Raw genomic sequence first — 23,051 nt, 5'->3', positions numbered from 1 at the left:
AAAAAAAAAAAAAAAATTTTAACGTTTATTTATTTTTGAGACAGAGAGAGAGCATGAACGGGGGAGGGTCAGAGAGAGGGAGACACAGAATCTGAAACAGGCTCCAGGCTCTGAGCTGTCAGCACAGAGCCTGACGCGGGGCTCGAACTCATGGACCGCCAGGTCATGACCCGAGCCGAAGTCTGCCGCTCAACCGACCGAGGCACCCAGGCGCCCCTGTATAAATTTTTTTCATAACTGTCACTAAGTATCTTCGTTTAGAAACTACTTCTCGGGGCGCCTGGGTGGCTCGGTCGGGTAAGCGTCTGACTTCGGCTCGGGTCATGATCTCACGGTCCGTGAGTTCGAGCCCCGCATCAGGCTCTGTGCTGACAGCTCAGAGCCTGGAGCCTGTTTCAGATTCTCTGTCTCCCTCTCTCTCTGCTCCTCCCCTGTTCATGCTCTGTCTCTCTCTCTGTCTCAAAAATAAATAAACGTTAAAAAAAAAAAATTTAAAAAAAAGAAACTACTTCTCTACTTGCTACCTTCTTAAATCGAAGGCATTTTTCTATCAGTTAGTGAGCTCCTTCTCCAGGGTGCTTTCCTCATTGGTGAGGAAAAAGTATAGAAAAAACTAGAAAGCAGAGCTCCTGTCTGTCTTGGGAAGAGAATGTGACGGGTTGGCTTGTATGTTTATTTGCTTATAGGTGTATTTATAAAACAAAAGTTCATTCAACACTTTTTATGTGTCGGGTCCTTAGGTATCATGAACATAAGATGAGCAGACAGCAAGTTATCGTTTCTTGAGGAGCACCGCTGAGTTGGGAGAGGCAAGCACATAAATTTAACTATAGTGCAGTGCTCCAAGAACAATGGTAGTAGGTATTTTGGGAGAATAGAAATATCATGTATCCCAGTAGGGGCAGCGATGGAAGGTTTACTGTAGGAGTGGTATTACCCACCTAAAGAATGTGTCAGGAGTTACCCATGGGAGAGCAGTAGAAGGAAGCATGCCTCTGTGAAGAGGGGAAAGTGGGAAAAGAGCATCAGAGAGCAGAAACAGCAGCATGTATGTAAGGAGCTATAGGTAGATCACGGTCTTTAGAAAATGGTGTACAGGTAATGAAATGGTAAGAAAAGATGCCAGAGAATAGGAGAGGGCCTGGATTGGGGACTTTTAAATGCCATCATTGGATTAAAGCCTGGCATTATGTACTGGAAAGATCCTTTCCATTTTTTATTGGGTTAGAATACACAACAGCATTTACTATCTTTATCGTTTTTAAGTGTACATTTTTAAGTGTTTAGCCTTAATGTTTATTTATTTTTGAGAGAGAGAGAGAGAGAGAACGTGAGTCGGGGAGGGGCAGAGAGAGAAGGAGACACAGAATCTGAAGCAGGTTCCAGGCTCTGAGCTGTCAGCACAGAGCCTGACGCAGGGCTTGAACTCACAGACTGTGAGATCATGACCCCTACCGAAGTCAGACACCTAACCGACTGAGCCTTCTTAATTTTAGATGGCAGTAGACAATTTGATATTGAAATACTGCAAAGCTCTGTGGTCACCTTAGGACCCAAAATCTTCTTTATGGTAGGAATGTGTATATATACTGCCACAATAAGTCTGTGAAACAAACAACCACACGTATTTTAATAACATGTAAAAGTAAGTTTGTTGGTCACAGGGTGAGCTGTGTATGCAAGGCAGCTCTGCTGGTCTTGGCTGGGCTCGCTCTTATAGCTGGTGTAGACTGGCTCTTGGATAGATAGATCCCTGAATGTGGTTAGCCTTTTCTCCACTTGTTTCTCATCCTGTAAACTATTCCAGGTATATTTTCATGATGATGGTGGCAGACGCATAAAAGGAAACAAGCAAGTACTCACGTGCTCAGTCTAGTGCTATTTATTCCCTATTATGGAGGAAAGGCCCTTCCGTGTACTCTGTTCAGTACCCTGTGGGTCATGAGATTTCCTCTTCTGGCTGGAGTGAGCAGACACATATCCAGCCCAGTGTGTCAGCCAGGAGCCATTATCACTCATCCTTTTAGGTGACTTTGGTGTTTAAGATTCCTTAAAACATAGTATGGAAAGCAGTAACCATAAAGTAAAAGGTTGATAAATTTTACTTCATTAAAATAAGAACTTGTAGCCATCAAAAGAAATTAGGAGACTGAACATGCAATGGATAGAAAGTATTTGTGATATATGTTATAAAGTATCCTATGAATCAGTAAGAAAGAGGAAGAGCACCCAATATTATAAAAATGGGAGTGCACATATATACATGCACACACACTGCAGGTTATCAACGAGTAAAAGAAAAAGAAAGAAAAAACAAAGCTTACGCATATAAACACATAAATATAAAGTAGGAACAGTCACCGAATTAGGGACAGAATATTGACTACTGTTGAGATCTCTTAAAAATTTTTAAACTTTTCTATTTTAATTGCAGCTTTAATCAACTTTCTGACTTCTAAAATTATAAATTTTATAACATAGATATACAGGTTTGAACATTATCAGCATTAACAGTATCACTAATTTTTTATGTTAGTAAAGCAGTTTACATTTTACAGAATGCGTTGCCATACTCATTTTCATTTGGTCTTTCTCTAATTCTGCCATGCACAGCAGATGAAGGAAACGGACACAGAAGTTACATGGCTTGGTCTGGGTCATAAAGATGTATTTGGTGATCCTAGGGTTGCCCAATCCCAGTCCCAGTCCCAATCCCTTTTCTACTTCACCTGGATATCTTTCTAAAAACATTCACAAACCCATTATTTCAAGATAATGTCAGATGGCAAGTATGCTAAGAGGTACAATACAGCCCATCTTCATTGTGCAACAAGCAAGTAAGTGGTAAACCAAGATTCCTCTGCTATCCTGGGCTTGGGTCCAAAATGAGGTCCTTGTTAGTAATAATCACCTTTGTTTCACTGGTTCCTGCTTCTGCCTAATAAGGTCTGACCACAGTCACCAGCAAATCATTCACCATTGCTGTTTCCTAAAAATCCCTAAATGGTGCCCTACCTGAGCTCCCCAGTTTGGTCAGCTTCCCAGAATTATTCCTTTCTTATAACTCTCAAGTTCTGTTTCTGAATCAAGCTTGTGGCTTTTTTTCCACCTCTCCCCACCCCGCCCCCCGTTAAAAGGTGTGTGTGTATCTCTAAGCCTCTTATCCATATGTGTTTCTTTTTAAAAAATTTTTTTTCGGGGCGCCTGGGTGGCTCAGTCGGTTGAGCGTCTGACTTCGGCTCAGGTCATGATCTTGCGGTCTGTGAGTTCGAGCCCTGCATCGGGCTCTGTGCTGACAGCTCAGAGCCTGGAGCCTGCTTCAGATTCTGTGTCTCCCTCTCTCTCTGCTCCTCCCCTGCTCATGCTTAATCTCTCTCTGTCTCTCAATAATAAATAAACGTTAAGAAAAAAAAAATTAAAAAAAAAAAATTAACAAATTTTTTTTTTTTTCCCAATGTTTATTTTTGAGAGACAGAGACAGAGCGTGAGTAGGGGAGGGGCAGAGAGAGAGGGAGACAGAGTCCAATGCAGGCTCCAGGCTCTGAGCTGTCAGCACAGAGCCCGATGCGTGGCTCGAACCCATGAACCATGAGATCGTGACCTGAGCTGAAGTTGGTTGCTTAACCGACTGAGTCACCCAGGCGCCCTTACAATCTATTTCTGTTGGGATTTTTTAAAACTTTCTTTAAATAACAACAAAAAATGCATACATCTGCTTTTCTTCATTTGTAAAATGGATAATAAAATTCTCAGCCTTATTGCAATGAAAGTGAAGGATATAGGGGAGCTTTTTGAACTGATGAATTGAGTAGAAGAAAGAAAAAATACAAAATGCCCTGAGAAACTATTTTCTACCCACTAGACTGGCAAACATTTAAAAAAATCTGATGACCTCAGATGTTGGAGTTGATATGGAGCAAATGGAATTCTTACTACTGAAGAGTGTATAAAATGTAACTACTTTGGAACAGTCTGTCATTGTTTCAAGAGGAAAGTATAACCCGGTACTTTGATACTGGTTTCACTTCTATCTGTGTACTCTGGTGAAGCTTGTGCACTTCTCTACTAGGACACATGAATTCCTATTATTTTGTTCATAATAGCAGATAACTTTAAAGATCACATGTTTCAATGAATACATAAATTGTGACAGATTTGCAAACAGAGGTATTGTCAGACAGTAATGAAAATGAATGGACTAAAGCTATAGGAATCAATATGAATAAATCTCTGAAATATTCTGAGAAAGACAAGTCACAGAAGAAAAATTACCTTTTCTATAAAGCCTGAAAATAGAGAAAGTTGAGCAGTGTCTTATTTAGGGTACCTAAAAATAAGAGAATTATAAAAACTTTACAGTAGTGGACATCTCAGAGGAGGTCAAGTTGTTTAGGAGAACTTGTGCTGTTTTACTATGAACATTCTTAAGTGAACTTGGATGTATGGATCTTTCTGTCTGTCTCTCTATCAGTTGGTCTGTCTATATTTTTGTGCTTGTGTGGAGCATACAGAGAAGAGTCTCCTGGGAGCGTCAGTCATTTTGGTTATATTCTGTTTCTTAAAAAGTTATTAAAAGATTCAGGGCTGTCAGTTTTAGTCTTCTATTTGATAACTCAAATATTATGTATTTTTATAGATATTAAAAATTCCACAATTACATGTTAAAATTAAGGTGTGGAAGAATAAATGCTATATGGTACATAGTCATTGTCTCTAGGTCGTGAAATTACCGAGTACTTTCACTTTTTATATTATGCATTTCTAAATCTTATAGGTCTTTTATAATGAACATGTAATTTCTTTAATCCACAATATTTTAATTTAATGTTTTTAAAATTTACATCCAGTTAGTTAGCATATAGTGCATGTTTTCCATATTTAAAAGTCTCTTACGTTTTGTTCCCCTTCCTGTTTTTATATTATTTTTGCTTCCCTTCCCTTGTATGAACATGTAATTTTTTATATTTAGAGAAGACATTAATGATTATAGAAAGTAAGCACAAATGCAAAATTTTTCTAATATGTTGCTAATATAGTGACCTTGAGTTATATGCTTTCATGTATTAATCGGTCATGTCAGAGTTAATACTAAAGATTCTTGTTTCTGAAAATCACTAGACCAGTAATTATTTTCATTTCAGACTTTCAGATAAACATCATTATCTTTCCCCAGAATTTTGATAAGTCCAAATTTAGGATGATGTTTTCTATACTGGTATAACATATAGCTAAATTTAGAAATAATGATGACCTCTGAGTAGTCAAAAGACTGTTAATGTATGCTATGTTGTTACAGATACTTTAGTATCCACTCATATATAATATTATTAAACAATTCCAAAAACCGCTCACACTAAATATAAGTTTCTAAGTTGTGCAACAAATATCCTCTGTCTTCATGACATGATCATTTTTAGGATTTTTTAAAATAACCTTTAACCAAATGTAAATGTGTTATTATGAAAAGTTAGGGTAAGAGATTATAAATATTGTAATTTTAAAGGAACAAAATGTAAATTCTGTGGTTATTAAATGAGAGTCTTTATGATTATTTAAAACATATATTAAAAAAATTCTAACTTATGTAAGAATGTTTGATGTCTTAGAAACGTCTGAATGATATAATCACGAAACACTAACTTTCCCTATTACCGACTTGAACATACTTCTTGGGTTGGCAGTTTAGAAGCTTTCGGTTTTTTCATTTTTATGGTAGAAAATAAATATGTGTGTGTGTACATATATATGTGATTAGACAAATATAACAGTTGTAAAAAAGGTTTTTTTCTGACATCTGTTTTCCTTATATGACTATACAGTTAAAAAAATTGCATGACATTTATTCCCTTTAGTATTTTTTTCCTCCCAAGTGAGTGCTCTAAAAATGTCACTTTGAATTAAAGCATAATGTTTGGAAGAGATAATTTATTTATGTTCTTAATGTAGATTTCAGTAACATGCTGAGTTTACTCTGGTTGAATTTTTCCTTTATCCCAAAAAGAAATTGCTGAAAAGACAGATTTTCCATTGTAGAAAAGTGTTAAAATTGCATAGAATAAATGAAACTGATCCTTTTCATATTCCTAGAGAAGGATTGGATAAGCACACACATATTTTATAATTAAACATGGTTCATATTTGGTTTATAAAGTCTAAGTGCTTTCTATAGATTTCTCAGCTTAAATGGAGTGTATTCCTTTTTCTACAGTATGAACAATTGGCTAGATTTCTAGTTCTTGTAGGATTTATGTGTCATCAGTGGGCTTTCTCTGCATTATAAACAGTAAATTCCCTCAAAAGAGATAAATTATGATTAATATTTGTTTCCCAATTTCAACTTTTCTGTGTAAAAATTAATAATTGGCTAAAGCATTTGTTTATCAGCTTTATAAGCTTAAGTCAGACACAAATCCCTAATCTCTGTATATAGATTTATTTTCCCCTTCTCATTTCTGCATCTACTTCATTAGTAATGTCACAACCCCCCCCTAAATGTATGTGTTTACTGCTGGGTTTGAATGCATAGCTATGGTTGTTTATTTTCTAATGATGATAATCAGTGTTCACTAATTCAACCAATATTAATTGAACACCAGCCACTGTGATTGTCACTGTTCTTGAAATTAGATAGAATATAATGGTAAGTAAAATAGACAGTTTATGTCCTAATGGAGTTTACATTGTGTAGAAAGAAATAGCAACTTAGATCAGTATGTGATTACAAATTAAATTCTGTGAATGGAATATAAGGAGTACTTCAAAATGGAGGTTTGATTGAAGCTGGAGACTCATGAAGACGTCTGTAGCATTTGAGAACTGAAGGAGCTCAGCCAAAGCTGAACTTGGCTGTAGTTAGCCAAGCAAAGCGAAGAGTGAAGACATTTCCATACTTAGTGTGGCTGGTATGTAGTGACAGAGGGAGTGGGAAGGGTGGTGTTATGTAATAGGTGATTTACAGACTGTGTGAAGGATTTTGCTTTGTGTCAAGTTGAGGATTTTCATCTGAGTAATAATGTGATCTTTTTTTTTTTTTTTTTAAAAGAATCACTTGGCTGACACATAGAGAATGATTTACAAGAAGACTACAGTAGATACAGGATGTCCAGATAGGCATTTGCAGGGATTCAGGCTAGAAATGATGGTGTATTGGTGTCTTTGGAGAAAAAGTTATTCAGACATAGAAATCATACTAACAGTTACAAAGATTTTGTGTCTATGTCTCTGGCTTAGAATGTTGACCTTGTCTAGTAGAAAAGGAACTAATTAATATAGATAGAGTTAGGTTCTCTAGATATTGTCAATAAATTAAATATATACAAATAGCTTTTCTAGGGATTAAGCAAGTGATGGGAATCTTAATAAGATGATAGTAAGTTAAACTACAGGAGAAGCTTTCATTAAGCAGATGGTGAAAAACAACATAACAATAAACCACAATTTGTTAAATATTGCATATCATCATAGTTGATGCTTTCATTGTAACTAATGCTTTCCACAAAGAAGTGTGGAATTAACATGCCACTGTTTTGATTAACCATCTAATAGAATTTTCACTTAAATCGCTTGAAAAGATGAATGATAAGCTTTGGGAAAATTCAGTTTTGATTTAAAATGATAATTGTTTTTCTTACTGAGTAGAAAAGAAATCCCTGTAATTTGATGAGAACTCTCCACTTCATATTCCTTTTTCCATAGTCTTCTCATTCTCCCTTGCAGTTAACATTGTTTCACTCCTTTTTGGGGTACAGATTCATCAGCCTTATATGTGTCACTAAAAATGCATTCATTTATTTTCTTAAGTTTATTTATTTATTGAGAGAGAGAGAAAAAGAGAGACAGTGTGAGTGGGGGAGGGGCAGAGAGAGAGGGAGAAAGAGAATCCCAAGCAGGCTCCACATTGTCCACGTAGAGCCTGAAGTGGGGCTCAAACCCATGAAACTGTGAAATCATGACCTGAACCAAAACCAAGAGTCAGACACTTAATTGATGGAGCCACCCAGGAGCCCCAAAATGAATTCATTTCTTAAGGTCCATATCTGACATTTATGTACATATTTTTCACGCTACAAAGTTGACGGAATTATGCTCTCTCTGAGGGGAACGTATTGTATCAATGACGATTACGCAGGGCTTTTATGTCACCCAAATTGTGTTTGAATGAATTCATTTAAGAAATACCGGTTCACTTTTTGGATTTCACTAGCATTCTTAAATAGTCTGAGAAAATGAACAGAGCAAGTATAGGCATTAGCCAACATCTCAGTATGTTGACTACACTTGAATGGACAGTGGTCTTAATAAAGTTAAATTCCATAACACCACAAAATATAATGCATGTTGTATTTCTCTTAGCACCTTTTCAGCTGTCAGACAGAGTGATCATTGCATATTTGAGTTTTAAAAACTTATTTATCAGTCAGCAGCTATTTACATTCCTAGCACTCTTTTAGGCTGACAAGAAAGTAGAGATCACGGTCACAGTTTGGCTGATTATTGTTCTTTACATAATAGTGAAATAATACTATGTTTGCACGTACATGTATTTGATATTGCATATGCAACTTTTTCCACTTTGCCGTACAATGAAGAGTGGAGAGAATAAACATGAGATTTAATCAGGGCCCTGATAGTGTTTACCTAAGTGATGGGAGATAATGAGAAGCCAAGAATTTTAGTGCTTGAAAGAATCTCAGAGATAGATTTAAATCAATTATTTTATTTAGTAGTACAGTGAGACCCTGTAACCGAAGTAGCCTACCCAAGGTCACACAGCTAATTACTAACAACTATCCTCTGTTTTCTGTTGATTTTAGTGTTTTGTATAGCAGAGAAAACTTCTAGTGATAAAGAAGGAGTATTTATGCAGCTAATGCTCATCATGAGAATTTTTAACAGCATGTTTTATTTTAAGATGTGCATACACCATGTTTAGAGGCAAGAAATACTTAATCCTATTGTAACTGCCATTCAAGTCAAGAAATAGAACATTGTTGGCACCCCAAAAGGCTCAGACCCACTTTCCACCACATGTCCATACCTCTTTCACTACCTTCTTTCTTACGGCCAAAGGTAACAGTATCTTGACCCCTATCATAATTATCTCTTTGTTTTTTATTTATAGATATATGTATTCCCAAATGATCCACTTTTGCCCAGGTTTTGAACCATACTGTGCATTCTTTTTTTTTTTTTTTTAAAGTTTATTTATTTATTTTTGAGAGAGGGAGAGAGAACACAAGTGAGGGAGGGGCAGAGAGAGAGGGAGACACAGAATTTGAAGCAGGCTCCAGGCTCTGAGCTGTCCGCACAGAGCCCGACACGGGACTCGAACTTGGAACTGTGAGATCATGACCTGAACTGAAGTTGGACACTTAACCGACTGAGCCATCCAGGTGCTTCTATCACTGTGCATTCTATTGTTGATAAACATTGGGGTTTTCAGCTTGGAGCTATTATGATAAGTGATGCTCTGAATGTTGTTGTGCATATGACTTGATGTACATATGCAAGAGTTCCTGTCAGTGTATACCTAGAAATGAAATATATGGGTCATGGGTTAAGCATAATTTCTGTTTTACTAGACTTAACCAAAGTGTTATAAAGTGATTGTAACTGTTTACATTCCCACCAGCGATGTCTGGCATTTGCTCTCTCTAACATTTTGGTGATGTCAATGTTACAGATTTTCTGCCAATCTGATGAGTGTGTAGTATCTTCTCATTTTGTTTTAATTTTTTCATGATTATTAATGTGATTTAACACCTTTTTATATGTGTATTAGCCACTTAGATGTACTCTTTGTTGAAGTGCTTGCTTATTTTTTAAAATATATTTTTATTTTTTAATTTTTAATTTATTTTAATTTATTTTATTATCATTACTATTTTTAAAAATTTTTAATTCAAGTTAATTAACCTATAGTGTAGTATTGGTTTCAGGAGTAAAATTTAGTGATTCATCACTTACATATAACACCCAGTGCCCATCCCAACAAGTGCCCTTCTCAGTGCTCCTTGCCCATGTAGCCCATCCCTGCACCCAACACCCTGCCAGCACCCCTCAGTTTGTTCTCTGTATTTAAGAGTCTCTTATGGTTTGTTCCCTCTCTGTTTATATCTTAGTTTTGCTTTGTTGAAGTGCTTCTTACATCTTTTAACCATTTTTCTTTTGGGTTTTTGCGTTTCATTCTTGTTTGTTTCCAGGAGTTCTTTATATATTTTGTATCTCAGCCATCATTTGGTAGTTGTATATATTGCAAATATATTGTTTTTCCACTCTTTTTATACTGTGTTCTTGTAAATGGAATTTTAGATTTTAATGCCGTTGAATTTCTCAGTTTTCTTTTTTTTCAAGTTAGCGTCTTTTGTGTTACAGCATTCATTCTTCCCTCTCATATTCTCATCTTCTAAAAATTTGGAATTTTGTCTTTTATGTTTGTATTTAATCTACCTGTAATTGATTTTTGTGTTTGGTGTGAGCTGTGAGTCTAATTTCACTTTTTCCACTCCCATTTGGCTGTCTGGATTTTTGCACATTTATTTTCCCAGCACCATTCACTGAAAATGCCAGTACAAAACTCACTGTGTTGGAGTGCCACCTCTGTCATGTATCACTTGTGCACTCATGTGAGAGTATATTTCTCTGCTTTAAATTCTTTTCTGTTGCTTTGTATGTTTCTGCCAGTTCCACACTGCCTTAATTAATGTTGCTTTACACTAGGTCTTACTGGTAGAACAAGTTCTTCTGCTGGGTTCTTCTAGAATATCTTCGTATTTTTTCCGCTTTGCATTAACACGTAATTTCAGAATCAGTTTCATGAAACTACACTAACACCTCTTCAGATTTTTATTGAAATTTAATTGACTTGTAAGTCAAATTTTGAGAATTAACACCTGTATAATATTTCGTTTTCCATGGTATGAACATAGTGTATGTCTCCTCTTATTTTGGTTTTTTGCAATGTTGCTCAATAAAATACAGAATGTATTTGGTTCAGTTGTACACAAAAAGTCGAATTATTATGTATAAATCAAGTCAGGTCTTAGCAGTTATGATACTCTGCAACCTGTAATTTTTTACTGTTTAGGTGTCCTGAACTCTGTATTGTTCAAAGAAACAATCCTGTTGTTGACTAAGTCTTTTTTATGTATGTCTGCACTGTTGTAAAATCACTTAAACATCACAGATAAGTCACACATGTGAAGAGGAAGAGGAAGATAAGAAAATATGTTGAAAGCATTGGGCAGATAGAATACTCATGCAAGATCATGCAAGAAATGGAAATTTTTTCTTTTAAAAGTGATTTTCAAAAACTCTAACAGATTTCTGGTCTGTCTTTTCTGTTATATAGGGTTGTGTGGGAATGTTTTAAAGAAATATGTAAAGATTTGGTACAAGATCTAATAACTTCAGTGATGATTGCACTTTTTTATTGAAGCTCAGCTCACATACTTAAAAGATGAAAGAGTAAAAACCTAATATATTCCTTGTCTGCAAGTATATTTTTAGTGAAAATATTTCTGCATTTCTTTTTTTACAGGCTTGTAACTCTAGGAATATTTTATTTATCTGCCCAGATAACTTGTTCTTCTCCAGGATTCAGTAAAACCTCTCTTATCTCTCCTGCTTCCGAGTCTGCTTTTTCTCTACCTGTTCTGTAGGTTTCCTCCTTCCATCCTGTGAAAGTTGACTTCTGGCTCTGTCCTAAATTCCATCTCATCCCTCACCCTTGGCCAGGTTCCTCGTGTGGCTTTATTGCGGTAAAGCTGAGAGCTTCGCCCTTAGTCGTTAAATTAGGAAGGAAACATTGGATATCGTCAGTGCTGCCAACCTTATTCCCATGACACCACCCTTATCCACACCTTACCTGTGTTGAGTGCTTATTGTATGCAGCTGTTGCTCAACACTTTGTATATGGCAGCTCCTTAAAGCTGTTAATGTTTTAGGCTCTGAGAGTTCAAGAAACTTGCTGGAGGTCATACCACTCTTCTGTAGATTTAAATGTAGGTGTGTGTCGCTTCCCATCTCATGCTTTTAGTGGTGCTTCCCTGCCTCCCAGTCCACACACATTATTTCGGTTTGAAGTTACAGAAGAGACAAATGTTTTTAATCAATAAAATATCATACAGTTTAACACAGAGTAAATTTTAAAATAAAAATCTTAGGTGGCAAACGAACTTATGAAGTAATAGTATAATGTGTGCTTTATTTCACACCCAGCCTAATTGATGATTCATTTTTCTAGAGCCATTTATGAAGTCATGACAGCTTTTGAAACAGATAGAACTGCTAGTTATTTTTCTCTAAATGTTTGTTTATTTTTGAGAGAGATAGTGCAAGCAGTGGAAGGGCAGAGAGAGAGAGAGAGAGAGAGGAGAGAGGAGAGAGGAGAGAGGAGAGAGAGAGAGAGAGAGAGAGAGAGAGAGAGAGAATGAATCTCAAGCAGGCTCTGCACTGTCAGCACAGAGCCCTATGCAGGGCTCAAACCCATGAACCATGAGATAATGACCTGAGCTGAAATCAAGAGTTGGATGCTCAACTGAGCCACCCAGGTGCCCCAGAGCTGCTAATTCTTAAATGAAATTTATCTTTGGTGAGAAATGTCTGACTAGCAAGACATTAGAAAGTTGACTATTATTATTTAGATAAGACTAGTTCGTTCATCAATTTCTCATATCCTAAATAAGTTTCTAATTTAAGTTTCTTGATAAAGGATATAAACTGATATAAACCTAATATGAAAGAATGCATATCTGTAAGCATATTTAAGTTGGACAATTTTTTTTAATGTTTATTTTTGAGAGAGAGAGCGAGAGAGCAGGGAGGGGTGGTGAGAGAGAGACGGACAGAAGGTCTGAAGTATCTGTACTAACAGCAGTAAGCCTGATGTGGGTCTTGAACTCACAGCTTGAGGTCATGACCCGAGCTGAAGTTGGACGCTCAATTGACTGAGCCACCCAGGTGCCCTACTCTTTTTACTGTAAACTGCCATTTCCATCACTGCTTTAGAGAAATCTGAGAAAAGATAGGAAACTTTATTCAGCCGTTGACCCTAAGACAAATACCTTTTAGAACCCTGTAGGCCTAAATTTTAATAAGCTCCACTAGAGGGCAGTTCTCCAGGTTAACATGAAAGTTTTTGTATGTTGGAGAATTAGCACGTAACTTTATTTCTCATTTTGATGTATAAGAAAGTGCTAAGTTTTAAACCAAATCTATTCTATAAGTTTTTTGTTGTTGTTGTTTTGGAAACAGATTTTCCCATAGAAGTTCTGTTGTAAGATGAAGTTCCTCAAGCCATCCTAGAAAAAGACAAATAATCATGTATTTTAGGAAGTAGCACTAATATTACCATTTTATCTATAACTAATGCCTATTTTAATTTTATTTTTATCAGTTTTCCTGAGTTTCAACTTTAATCCTGAAATCTCTACCCTATGAAAAAGTTTTGCAGGCTTCAGAGTGCAGCAGGGCTGGAGTAAGACATGGACACTGATGTTTATGAGTACTTTTCACTCTTGGGTAGAGGACACTTCCTCCTATATCAGTGTTGTTAAAACGATGTTCAGAAGAACCCTAAAATTCTTGAGGGGGTGCCTTAGTCTTGCTTTACAGAATAGCTTTGTTGTTTTTGTTTCACGTGTTGAGGTTCACCTAGCCTTTAATTATTAGCCTGGTGATAAGAGTTCCACTCCTGAATAAGGTTTTATAGATTCACGTATCTGCTTCACCACGACTGATTTTAGAACTTTGACTTACTTAACTTCACCCTCTGCACTTCAGTTTCCTCTTCTGTACAATGGAGATCATAGTAGTACTTACTTCACAGGGTGTTTGTGAGTCTTAAAAGAGACAATATGAGTACATTATCTGGAAGGGCACTTAGTGTCCAGTAAGCGCATAAAACTTTGAACATACGTGGGTCAGTCTGTGTCAGATCTGGCAACTGTCTGATGCCAAAGTTGGGCTCTTCCAACTGTTAGATCGTATTGTTGAATTAAACTAAGGGAATGAAAGGAATGAAAGGGATTGAAAGATTGAGGCTAGGAGAAAAGATGTTCTGTCTCTCAGAGGTTTGCTCATAGGCTCAGATGATGAATCTTGCTTGTGGAAAGTCGTAGAAGAAAGGCTGCTGCAGAAAGGAGGGTTTTTATGTGTGTCTTCCAGTGGTGAAGACTTCAGGATGCTATTGAAAGGGAGTTTATTTCAGCCTTTTCCAGACTAGAGTTGTTTCAGAATGCCTGGGAAGTAGATTGCTTTTCCTAGAAACCTGTAAGAAAGGTGATCAAGTGATTAGAAAGTTTTGTGACTCTTAATAATTGAGAAGCACAATAGTTTTATGGAGTAATGACGCTTGCCTTAAAATCGCCTGAGCACAGATAACAAATAATTGCCATCAAATTATAAAAATATAACATTTGTGGGGATGGGAGGTATGAATTAAAATTTAATTTTGAGGTCTTATTTTAGTGTGTTTTGTTTGATAAAGAATTAACTAATATAATAGTAAGTTATTTTAAAAATGCATATGTTTTATTATTCAGAGATGCCATGGCATGTTATTTCCTTGGATAATGTACTGACTTATTTTGTGCCCTAAAAGCAATGACTAAACCACTGCACATGCTATGTCACCCAGACTTTTAATGATATAAGACATTTATATCAAGCTAAAGATGTACTTAGGAAGGAGACATTTGAAAAAGCCCTTTTTGAAGGCATCTGAACAGTGATCATAGCCATCAAACTATTATCTTGCATTTCTTTTTTGTTTCTTTTATTTTTAAATTTATTTATTTTGAGAGAGAGAGAGAGAGGGAGAGAGAGAAAGGGAGGGGTGTGGGGCTGAGAGAAAAGGAGACAGAGAGTCCCAAGCAGGTTCTGTGTTGTCAGTGCAGACCCCAATGCAGGGCTTGGTCTCACGAACCATGAGATCATGACCTACGCCTATAAATCAAGAGCTGGATGCTTAACTTACTATCCAGGTGCTCCTGTTATCTGCTATTCCTTTATTTTTTTTTATTTTTTAAATTTTATTAAATTTTATTTTTTAAATTTACATCCATTTACTTAGCATATAGTGCAAAAATGATTTCAGGAGTAGATTCCTTAATGCCCTTTACCCATTTAGCCCACCCCCACCCACAAACCCTCCAGTAACCCTCTGTTTGTTCTCCATATTTATGAGTCTCTTATGTTTTGTCCCCCTCCCTGTTTTTATATTATTTTTGCTTCCCTTCCCTCGTGTTCATCTGTTCCGTGTCTTAAAGCCCTCATATGAGTGAAGTCTTATTATATTTGTCTTTCTCTGACTAATTTAACTTAGCATAATATCCTCCAGTTCTGTCCACGTAGTTGCAAGTGGCAAGATTTCATTCTTTTTGATTGCCGAGTAATACTCCATTGTATATATATACAAATCTTCTTTATCCATTCATACATCGGTGGACATGTGGGCTCTTTCCATACTTTGGCTATTGTCGATGGTGCTGCTATAAACATGGGGGTGGATGTGTCCCTTCAAAACAGCACACCTGTAGCCCGTGGATAAATGCCTAGTAGTGCAATTGCTGGGTTGTAGGATAGTTCTATTTTTAATTTTTTGAGAATCCTCCATACTGTTTTCCAGAGTGGCTGCACCAGTTTGCACTCCCACCAGCAGTGCAAAAGAGATTTTCTTTCTCCACATCCTCATCAACATCTCTTGTTGCTTGAGTTGTTAATGTTAGCTATTCTGACAGGTGTGAGTTGGTATCTCATTGTGGTTTTGATTTGTATTTCCCTGATGATGAGTGATGTTGAGCATTTTTTTCATGTGTCGATTGGCCATCTGGATGTCTTCTTTGGAGAAGTGTCTATTCATTTCTTTTGCCCATTTCTTCACTGGATCATTTGTTTTTTGGGTGTTGAGTTTGATCAGTTCTTTATAGATTTTAGATACTAACCCTTTATCTGATATGTCGTTTGCAAATATCTTCTCCAATTCTGTTGGTTGCCTTTTAGTTTTGCTGATTGTTCCCTTTGCTGTGCAGAAGCTTTTTATTTTGATGAAGTCCCAACAGTTCATTTTTGCTTTTGTTTCCCTTGCCTCTGGAGATATGTTGAGTAAGAAGTTGCTGCGGCCAAGATCAAAGAGGTTTTTGCCTGCTTTCTCCTCGAGGATTTTGATGGCTTCCTGTCTTACATTGATGTCTTTCATCCATTTTGAGTTCGGTTTTTGTGTATGATGTAAGAAAGTGGTCCAGGTTCATTTTTCTGCATGTCTCTGTCCAGTTTTCCCAGCATCATTTGCTGAAGAGACTGTGTTTATTCCATTGGATATTCTTTCCTGCTTTTTCAGACATTAGTTGGCCATGCATTTGTGGGTCCATTTCTGGGTTCTCTATTCTGTTCCATTGATTATCTGTTCTTGTGCCAGTACCATACTGTCTTGATGATTACAGCTTTGTAGTATAGCTTGAAGTCCGGGATTGTGATGTCTCCTGCTTTGGTTTTCTTTTTCAAGATTGCTTTGGCTATTCGGAGTCTTTTCTGATTCCATACAAATTTTAGGATTGTTTGTTCTAGTTCTGTGAAGAATGCTGGTGTTATTTTGATAGGTACTGCATTGAATATGTAGATTGCTTTGGGTAGTATTGACATTTTAACTATTTGTTCTTCTTATCCAGGAGCATGGAATCTTTTTCCATTTTTTTGTGTCTTCTTCAGTTTATAAGATTTCTATAGTTTTCAGTGTATAGATTTTTCACCTCTTTGGTTAGATTTATTCCTAGGTATGTTATCTGGTATTCTTATATATTAAATATATATTTAAGATTTAATGTTAGAAAAGAAAGGAAGGCATTATAACAACAAGTGTTTCCAGGAATTCCAATTTTAGGCAATTCAGAGAATCATTGGCAAAGACTGAATGCAGGATCTAGAACTGGAAGAGTTGGGTGTTTCTAAAATGGGAGTTATAGTATAGGCTTAGAATCCATACCAGTAGAATTCTAAACCCGGCACTAATTTTCCTGTTCCTCAAGAAGAAGTTACAGCAAGAGTACTCAAACAGTCTAAACCCTTGGAGAACCAAGTTCCAAAAAGATCAAAATTACTGAAGTGTTCTTTGAATCAGCATGGCTTCTAATATTTGGAAATTAAGTTTTATGTAATATGATATATCAATATTACAACAATCATATTAGTTATATTATAACTTGAAATTATTAATATATAATTAATTGTATTGTGATATGTAATTAATATATAATTATAGTTAATAATATATATTATATGTAATCTTAGGATTAGGTTTTACACCCTCAGGTCCATGTATCTGATTTTTGTCGATGAAGAGGAACTGAGAAGCAAAATTACCTTATTGAAACTAATTGGTTAGCTATTGTCAGGTTTGATATAAAAATCCTGGTCTTTCCATAGAGCCTCATACTTTCATCAAATTTTAATTTTTTCTTTTCTGAGAATTGTAAATTTTACCTCGGATTTCCTTGAACTTTTATTTAAGAAGACAAGTCACTTTCTGGGGCACCTGTGTGGTTCAGTTCGTTGAGCGTCCAACTTCAGCTCAGGTCATGATCTCACGGACTGTGGGTTTGAGCCCTGCAATGGGCTCTGTGCTAACAGTTCAGAGCCTGGAGCCTGCTTCAGATTCTGTGTCTCTCTCTGCTCCTCCCCTGCTCATGGTCTGTCTCTCTGTCTCTCAAAAATAAAGAATAAAAAAAAGTTAAGGAAAAAAAAAAAGGCAAGTCACTTTCTGACAAATTATTATTGTGCCTATGACTTCTCAAGAAGATGGATTGACAGGATTTCTTTTTGTTCCCACTCATCATATCAAATGTGATGAAGGTGATACAGCACATGTGCATAATAGACATTGTGAGAAGATCCCATTAACGTGCTATATAACATGTCTGTTAATCATAGTACAGACTTTAGTTATTTACTCTTAATATATCCGGTTACTGGATAATTCCTGGAGAGATAATTTGTGAAGGACATTTTGAAGTCTTCTAACACTCGATAAATTTCAGATTCTGAATTTTCATGCAGTCATGTGGGCCGTGGTAAGAAGTAAAGCTACTCACTGAAATAAAAAACTTCTTCTTAATTTATTTTTATATTTTTTAATTTCGGTTTTTCCAAACTTATTTTTTAAAAATCAAATTTGTTCCAATAAACAAAAATCACTGTGGATTTTTCATGTTTCCCAACGATTTTGTTGTAATCAGATGTTTATTATAAATTTCTCCAGTGATGGAACTGAGTATTGAAAGCAGTAGTTGGCTGTGCTCGGTTTTCTAGTTGACCTGATGACATATCAAAGCAGTTGGTAATTATAGTTAATCAGCATTATGAATTATTCTTACAGTTATTTAATCATGGGCTTTCTTTGATCATTGCAGTTTCTCAACCATTTTTCTCCATCTCTTCCCTCCCTCCGTTTTCCATCTTTTTACGTTGGTAGAAATGCAGAGTGATTTTAACTAAAATGTTATTAAATATGTTTTAAAGAATGTATTCCAAAATTAAACACATTCTGTAGTGAATCTTTTATTATTTACTATGTATGTATGTAAATTTATTTTTTGAGAGAAAGAGAGCATGTGAGCGAGCAGGGCAGGGGAAAGAGAGGAGAACAGAGGATCCATAGTGGGCTCTTCACTGACAGCAGAGAGTCTGATGTGGGGCTCGAATTCATGAACCATGAGATCATGACCTGAGCGGAAGTCGGACACTTCACCACTTAACTGAGTGAAGCACCCAGGTTCCCCTGTAATGAATCTTTTATGATGCCCACTTTACTTTTCTCCCTCTCCCTTCCCTTCCCCTTCTCTTCCTGTCCTCCTTATCTTCCACCTTCTGAGGAGAGAAAGGATACAAGTTGTAGAGAATTCTTGGGACAAAATGCATTCAGAGAAACAAGGGAGGAAGAGGACTGAGGGACAAGGGTCCAGAGACGGGACAGTTTTAATGCTGTAAAGGAATGAGAGACTGTTAGAACTTCAGAGATACCAGAAAATGAGAGACAACACGTGATTTTATTAAGTGACTACGTGGTAAGAGTTGGACACCGCCACCTCATTCCACATGTTTACATATTTAGTGAGTAAAAACTTAAATTCTTATCTACTCACACATCCTTAAGTGTGATTCTTTTCACAGTGTGGGCTAGGAATACGGTTTTATGAGTGTGAAATTACTTGAGTTTCATTTAATTAAAATAGGAATCAAAAGGCCAGAATGTTGACATTTGGTTTTCTATTCCTTTTCCCATTTCTGACTGTCAGTCATCAGGTGTCAGTCACCTATGTGTGTGTGTGTGTGTGGGCACACACATCTCTTTATACACACTCACCCCCATATAGGCATACCCCTGTCAGTCTATATTAAGAAACAATGGAAGACTAAACCATACAATAAAAAACCCAGTTGTCAATTCTCCAAAGTGATTAAATCGTTTTCACTTCTACCACAGTGCATGAGGATTTCATTTGTTCCATATTCTCCCCATTTGGTGGTGGTAGTCGTTTTGATTTTAACTGTTCTAGCAAGTGTGAAAAGTTATCTCATTGTGATTTTAATTTGCATTTAGTCGTGTTGAGCACTTAAAAAATTTTTTTTTTTAATGTTAATTTATTATTGAGAGACAGAGAGAGCATGAGCATGAGAATGGGAGGGGCAGAGCGGGAGACACAGAATCTGAAGTAGGCTCCAGGCTGTGAGCTGTCAGCACCAAGCGAACATGGGGCTTGAATTCATAAACCGTGAGATTATGACCTGAGCTGAAGTCGGCCGCTCAACCGACTGAGCCACCCAGGCGCTCTGTGTTGAGTGCTTTTATATCCTATTTGCCTTTCTTATATTTTCTTTTGTGCAGTGTCTTCGCACTTGTGCCTCCTGGAAAAGGGTTATTAGTCTTTTAATTTATGATTTGTAGTAATTTGCATATATTCTGGTTATATTTTCATTGTGAGATATATGTGTAACTGTTCTCTGAGTATTTAACAATAACTAGAGGATATTATGTATAGAAGATATTAATACATTTAATATTTTTAAACTGGCGATTTTGGAAGGAAGTGAACTAGTATTTAAAACACAGACTTTATAATTTTTTTTAAGTTTATTTATTTATGAGAGAGAGAGACAGCATAAGCAGGGGAGGGGCAGAGAGAGGGGGAGACACAGAATCTGAAGCAGGCTCCAGGCTCTGAGCTGTCAGCACAGAGCCCGATGCGGGGCTTGAACTCTTGAACTGAGAGTCGTGACCCAAGCTGAAGTCGGACGCTCAACCGACTGAGACATCCAGGCACCCCCCACAGACTGTATAATTTTAAATTTAAAACAAAACTTACATTCTGTTTTTCTGTGTTTTGGTTTCAGGTGCAGTTAAAAACTAGTGTTTCTAGTCAGTATGTAATTCGGACACAACCGACTAATAGGTGCCTTTCTACCCTGGAATGTGCAGCTGCTGCTCTTTCCATTTTGGAGAAGAATGATTACATACAGGAGGTATGTCTTTGGAAGGTTATATTGTTTTTGAAAGTAAGCAGTTTGGTTAGATTTTATCTAGAAATTTAGAAACGCATAACCTATGAAATTTGCAGCTCCAGTGTCAAATAGAGTGTATCTGTAATAGAAATTTGTGTACTGTTATAACCTTCTTTCCCCCTCTGGTGTTTTTCTGTGTTAGTTCAGCATCCAGATTGCGTTATTTAAATATTCATTCTAAGCTGTGCAAACAGCATTTATAATAAGCTAAATTGCTTTTAAGTAGCACAACATTAAATACAGTTTTTTTGTTAGATCTTTCTTTTATTATTTTGTATTTCTCTTTTAGGATTTTGTGTTTTCTTGTACACAACTTTTTTTCTTTTTAATTAAAAGAACGTTTTACAGCAACTTTTTTTTTTGCATTGGTGCTTTTGAGAATGTACCAACTTTCTGTGTATCTTATTAACTACTTGCTGAGAGCATAAAAAAGACAAGTTTTTGAGAAAAAACACCTGCAGAATATGAAAAGGTTATAACCTGCAATCATCATTTTATTTAATTTCCATGAAAGCCTGATGATTTCATATATAATTAATCATCAGTAAAGAATAACGTTCAATGAGCCCACAAACGTCTCAGTCTTTTGGAGTGTGTAGGAAACTGCACTTAAGGCCAAAGAAGAAAGAATAGCAAAATAAAAAATTGTTAGGGTTTTTTAATCACCGAAGGAAGGTTTTTGATAAATACAACTCAAGAAGATAAGTCGGAGGATAATGAGCGTAACTAAATGGAGTTTTATAACTCTCCCTTCTGACGAGCACACACACACACAGTACTTATTCCTGCCTTCTTTCTCTCTCTCTCATTATACACTATGGTTACTATTATTATAAGAATGTGCCTTACTCATTGAGGAAATTTCATTGATGGATAAAAGCTCAGGTCAGAGTAACTGAATTGGTTACCAAGAAAAAGAACAAAAGACCCCCAGAACACAGAGCGTGAAAGAATGCCAGAAGCAAGCCTTGAATTGCTTTTTCCCTCTTCCCTACCCTAAGCTATGGAAAATGCTCTGCAGAGTTGGAGGCTTTCCTTAGAAGTAGGCTTTCTTGAGTAGGTTTTTTTCCTATGTGTATCTGTGTAAGTAGACTTTGTACTGGGTCTAGGCAATTTCTCTTTCACTGTTCTCTCTCCTTTGAGGAAAAAAAAAATCATGAGGGGCCCTAGATCTTTATTCCAAATGAGCAGAGAGTGTTCCCTGACTTTCTCCCTCCATTGTAACCTTGCCATCTGCTCCCATGTACCTAACCATTGACATAGCGTTTAATACACCTCTATAGTCCTTTCTCTTTTTTGTTTATACCTTCTTGAACACAGATAATATACTGTTTCTAGGTATCTTATTTTATAGCTTATTTTACACTATTGTTTAAACTTGGTTTCTGCACAATAAACTTGCACTATTGTTTAAACTTGCTTTCTGCACAATCTTTGTAGTTTCCTTTTTGTCGATGTAAAACTCTAGATCAGCCGACATCAGACCAAGGACCCATTAAAAGCTCAAATCTTGAGAGGAAAAATGTAATATTCTTTGGCTTTGGATTTGAAACTTTATCCCCTCTCCTTCTCTGGGTTCTGAAAAGAATTGTCTGTGGATTTGTATGTCTTATTTCTACAATTGGTATCAGATCTTTACTTAAGTTCTAAACAAGCTTTAATGTTCTTAGTGGTGGTGGATTTCCTAACATTGTAATACAGTAGGGCTAGGGTTTGGATGGCGATTGTCCTGCTACTGCTCCGCCCTTCCCAATTTCATAAGATACATGATTCTGGTATTAGTGTACCATTGCAGCAAGGAAGCTTATCTTATGTTCTGAGTAGAATGTCTGATAACAGGCAAAGTTCAAGATACAGAAGGACGACAGGATCTGTCGTCTCTTCAGCTTTTGTTATTGTTGTCTGTGGATCAAGCTGAATGTGAAATCCCAAAGTCACGGTGAGGTCCTGAAGTTCACATTCTGTTTGCTTTGGTCACCAGGAGTAGTCATACTTTAGTGACCAGGAGTAGAAAAAGGATGTTTGGCAATCATACGTGGGATTTGGAAGGTGCTGATAAGATTATTGGCTGGAGCATGAGCTGAAGAAATGCATAATGGACCATCCCACACTGCTTATTATTCCAGCTGACCAAAAATTAGCTTTCTCGGTGGAGAATCCCAAGTCAAGCCTGTTCACATCTAGCTACAATTTAAACAAAATACCGTTTCATTCCCCTGGGAAATACAATTACCAGCTGTTCTGAACTTAGGTGTTTTCTCTCCTTTCTGGGGAGGAAAGCTATGACACACGTTTTTTTCCTTGATAACCTTTTTTTAAGGGGTCTCCTAAAGAAACACCAATACAGTGGGGGAGAGTGGTAATTCTTCAGCTAGCTTTATTCTATGGAGGTAGGTAGGGCTCCTCAAAATAAAGAGCTTGGCATGGAATAGCCTTCTTAGTCTGCTGATTCATCCTTGTCCTTTATTCCTGAGCAGTTTTTCACACACTCTGAGTAG

At 36.6% G+C, this 23,051-nt stretch overlaps 1 protein-coding gene across 1 annotated transcript in view; it reads left to right on the top strand.

Annotated features, from left to right (window-relative positions):
• Positions 1 to 23,051, top strand: part of DTWD2 (DTW domain containing 2) — a 115,922-nt gene that overhangs the window by 81,186 nt on the left and 11,685 nt on the right. Inside the window, exon 5 of the mRNA XM_049648434.1 lies at positions 20,386 to 20,514. Within this exon, the coding sequence (XP_049504391.1) occupies positions 20,386 to 20,514 (129 nt within the window). The remainder of the gene's footprint in view (positions 1 to 20,385; positions 20,515 to 23,051) is intronic.

This window comes from Panthera uncia, assembly GCF_023721935.1.
Source record: "Panthera uncia isolate 11264 chromosome A1 unlocalized genomic scaffold, Puncia_PCG_1.0 HiC_scaffold_17, whole genome shotgun sequence".
Taxonomy (NCBI): domain Eukaryota; kingdom Metazoa; phylum Chordata; class Mammalia; order Carnivora; family Felidae; genus Panthera; species Panthera uncia.
This window is presented reverse-complemented; position numbering and strand designations above follow the sequence as displayed.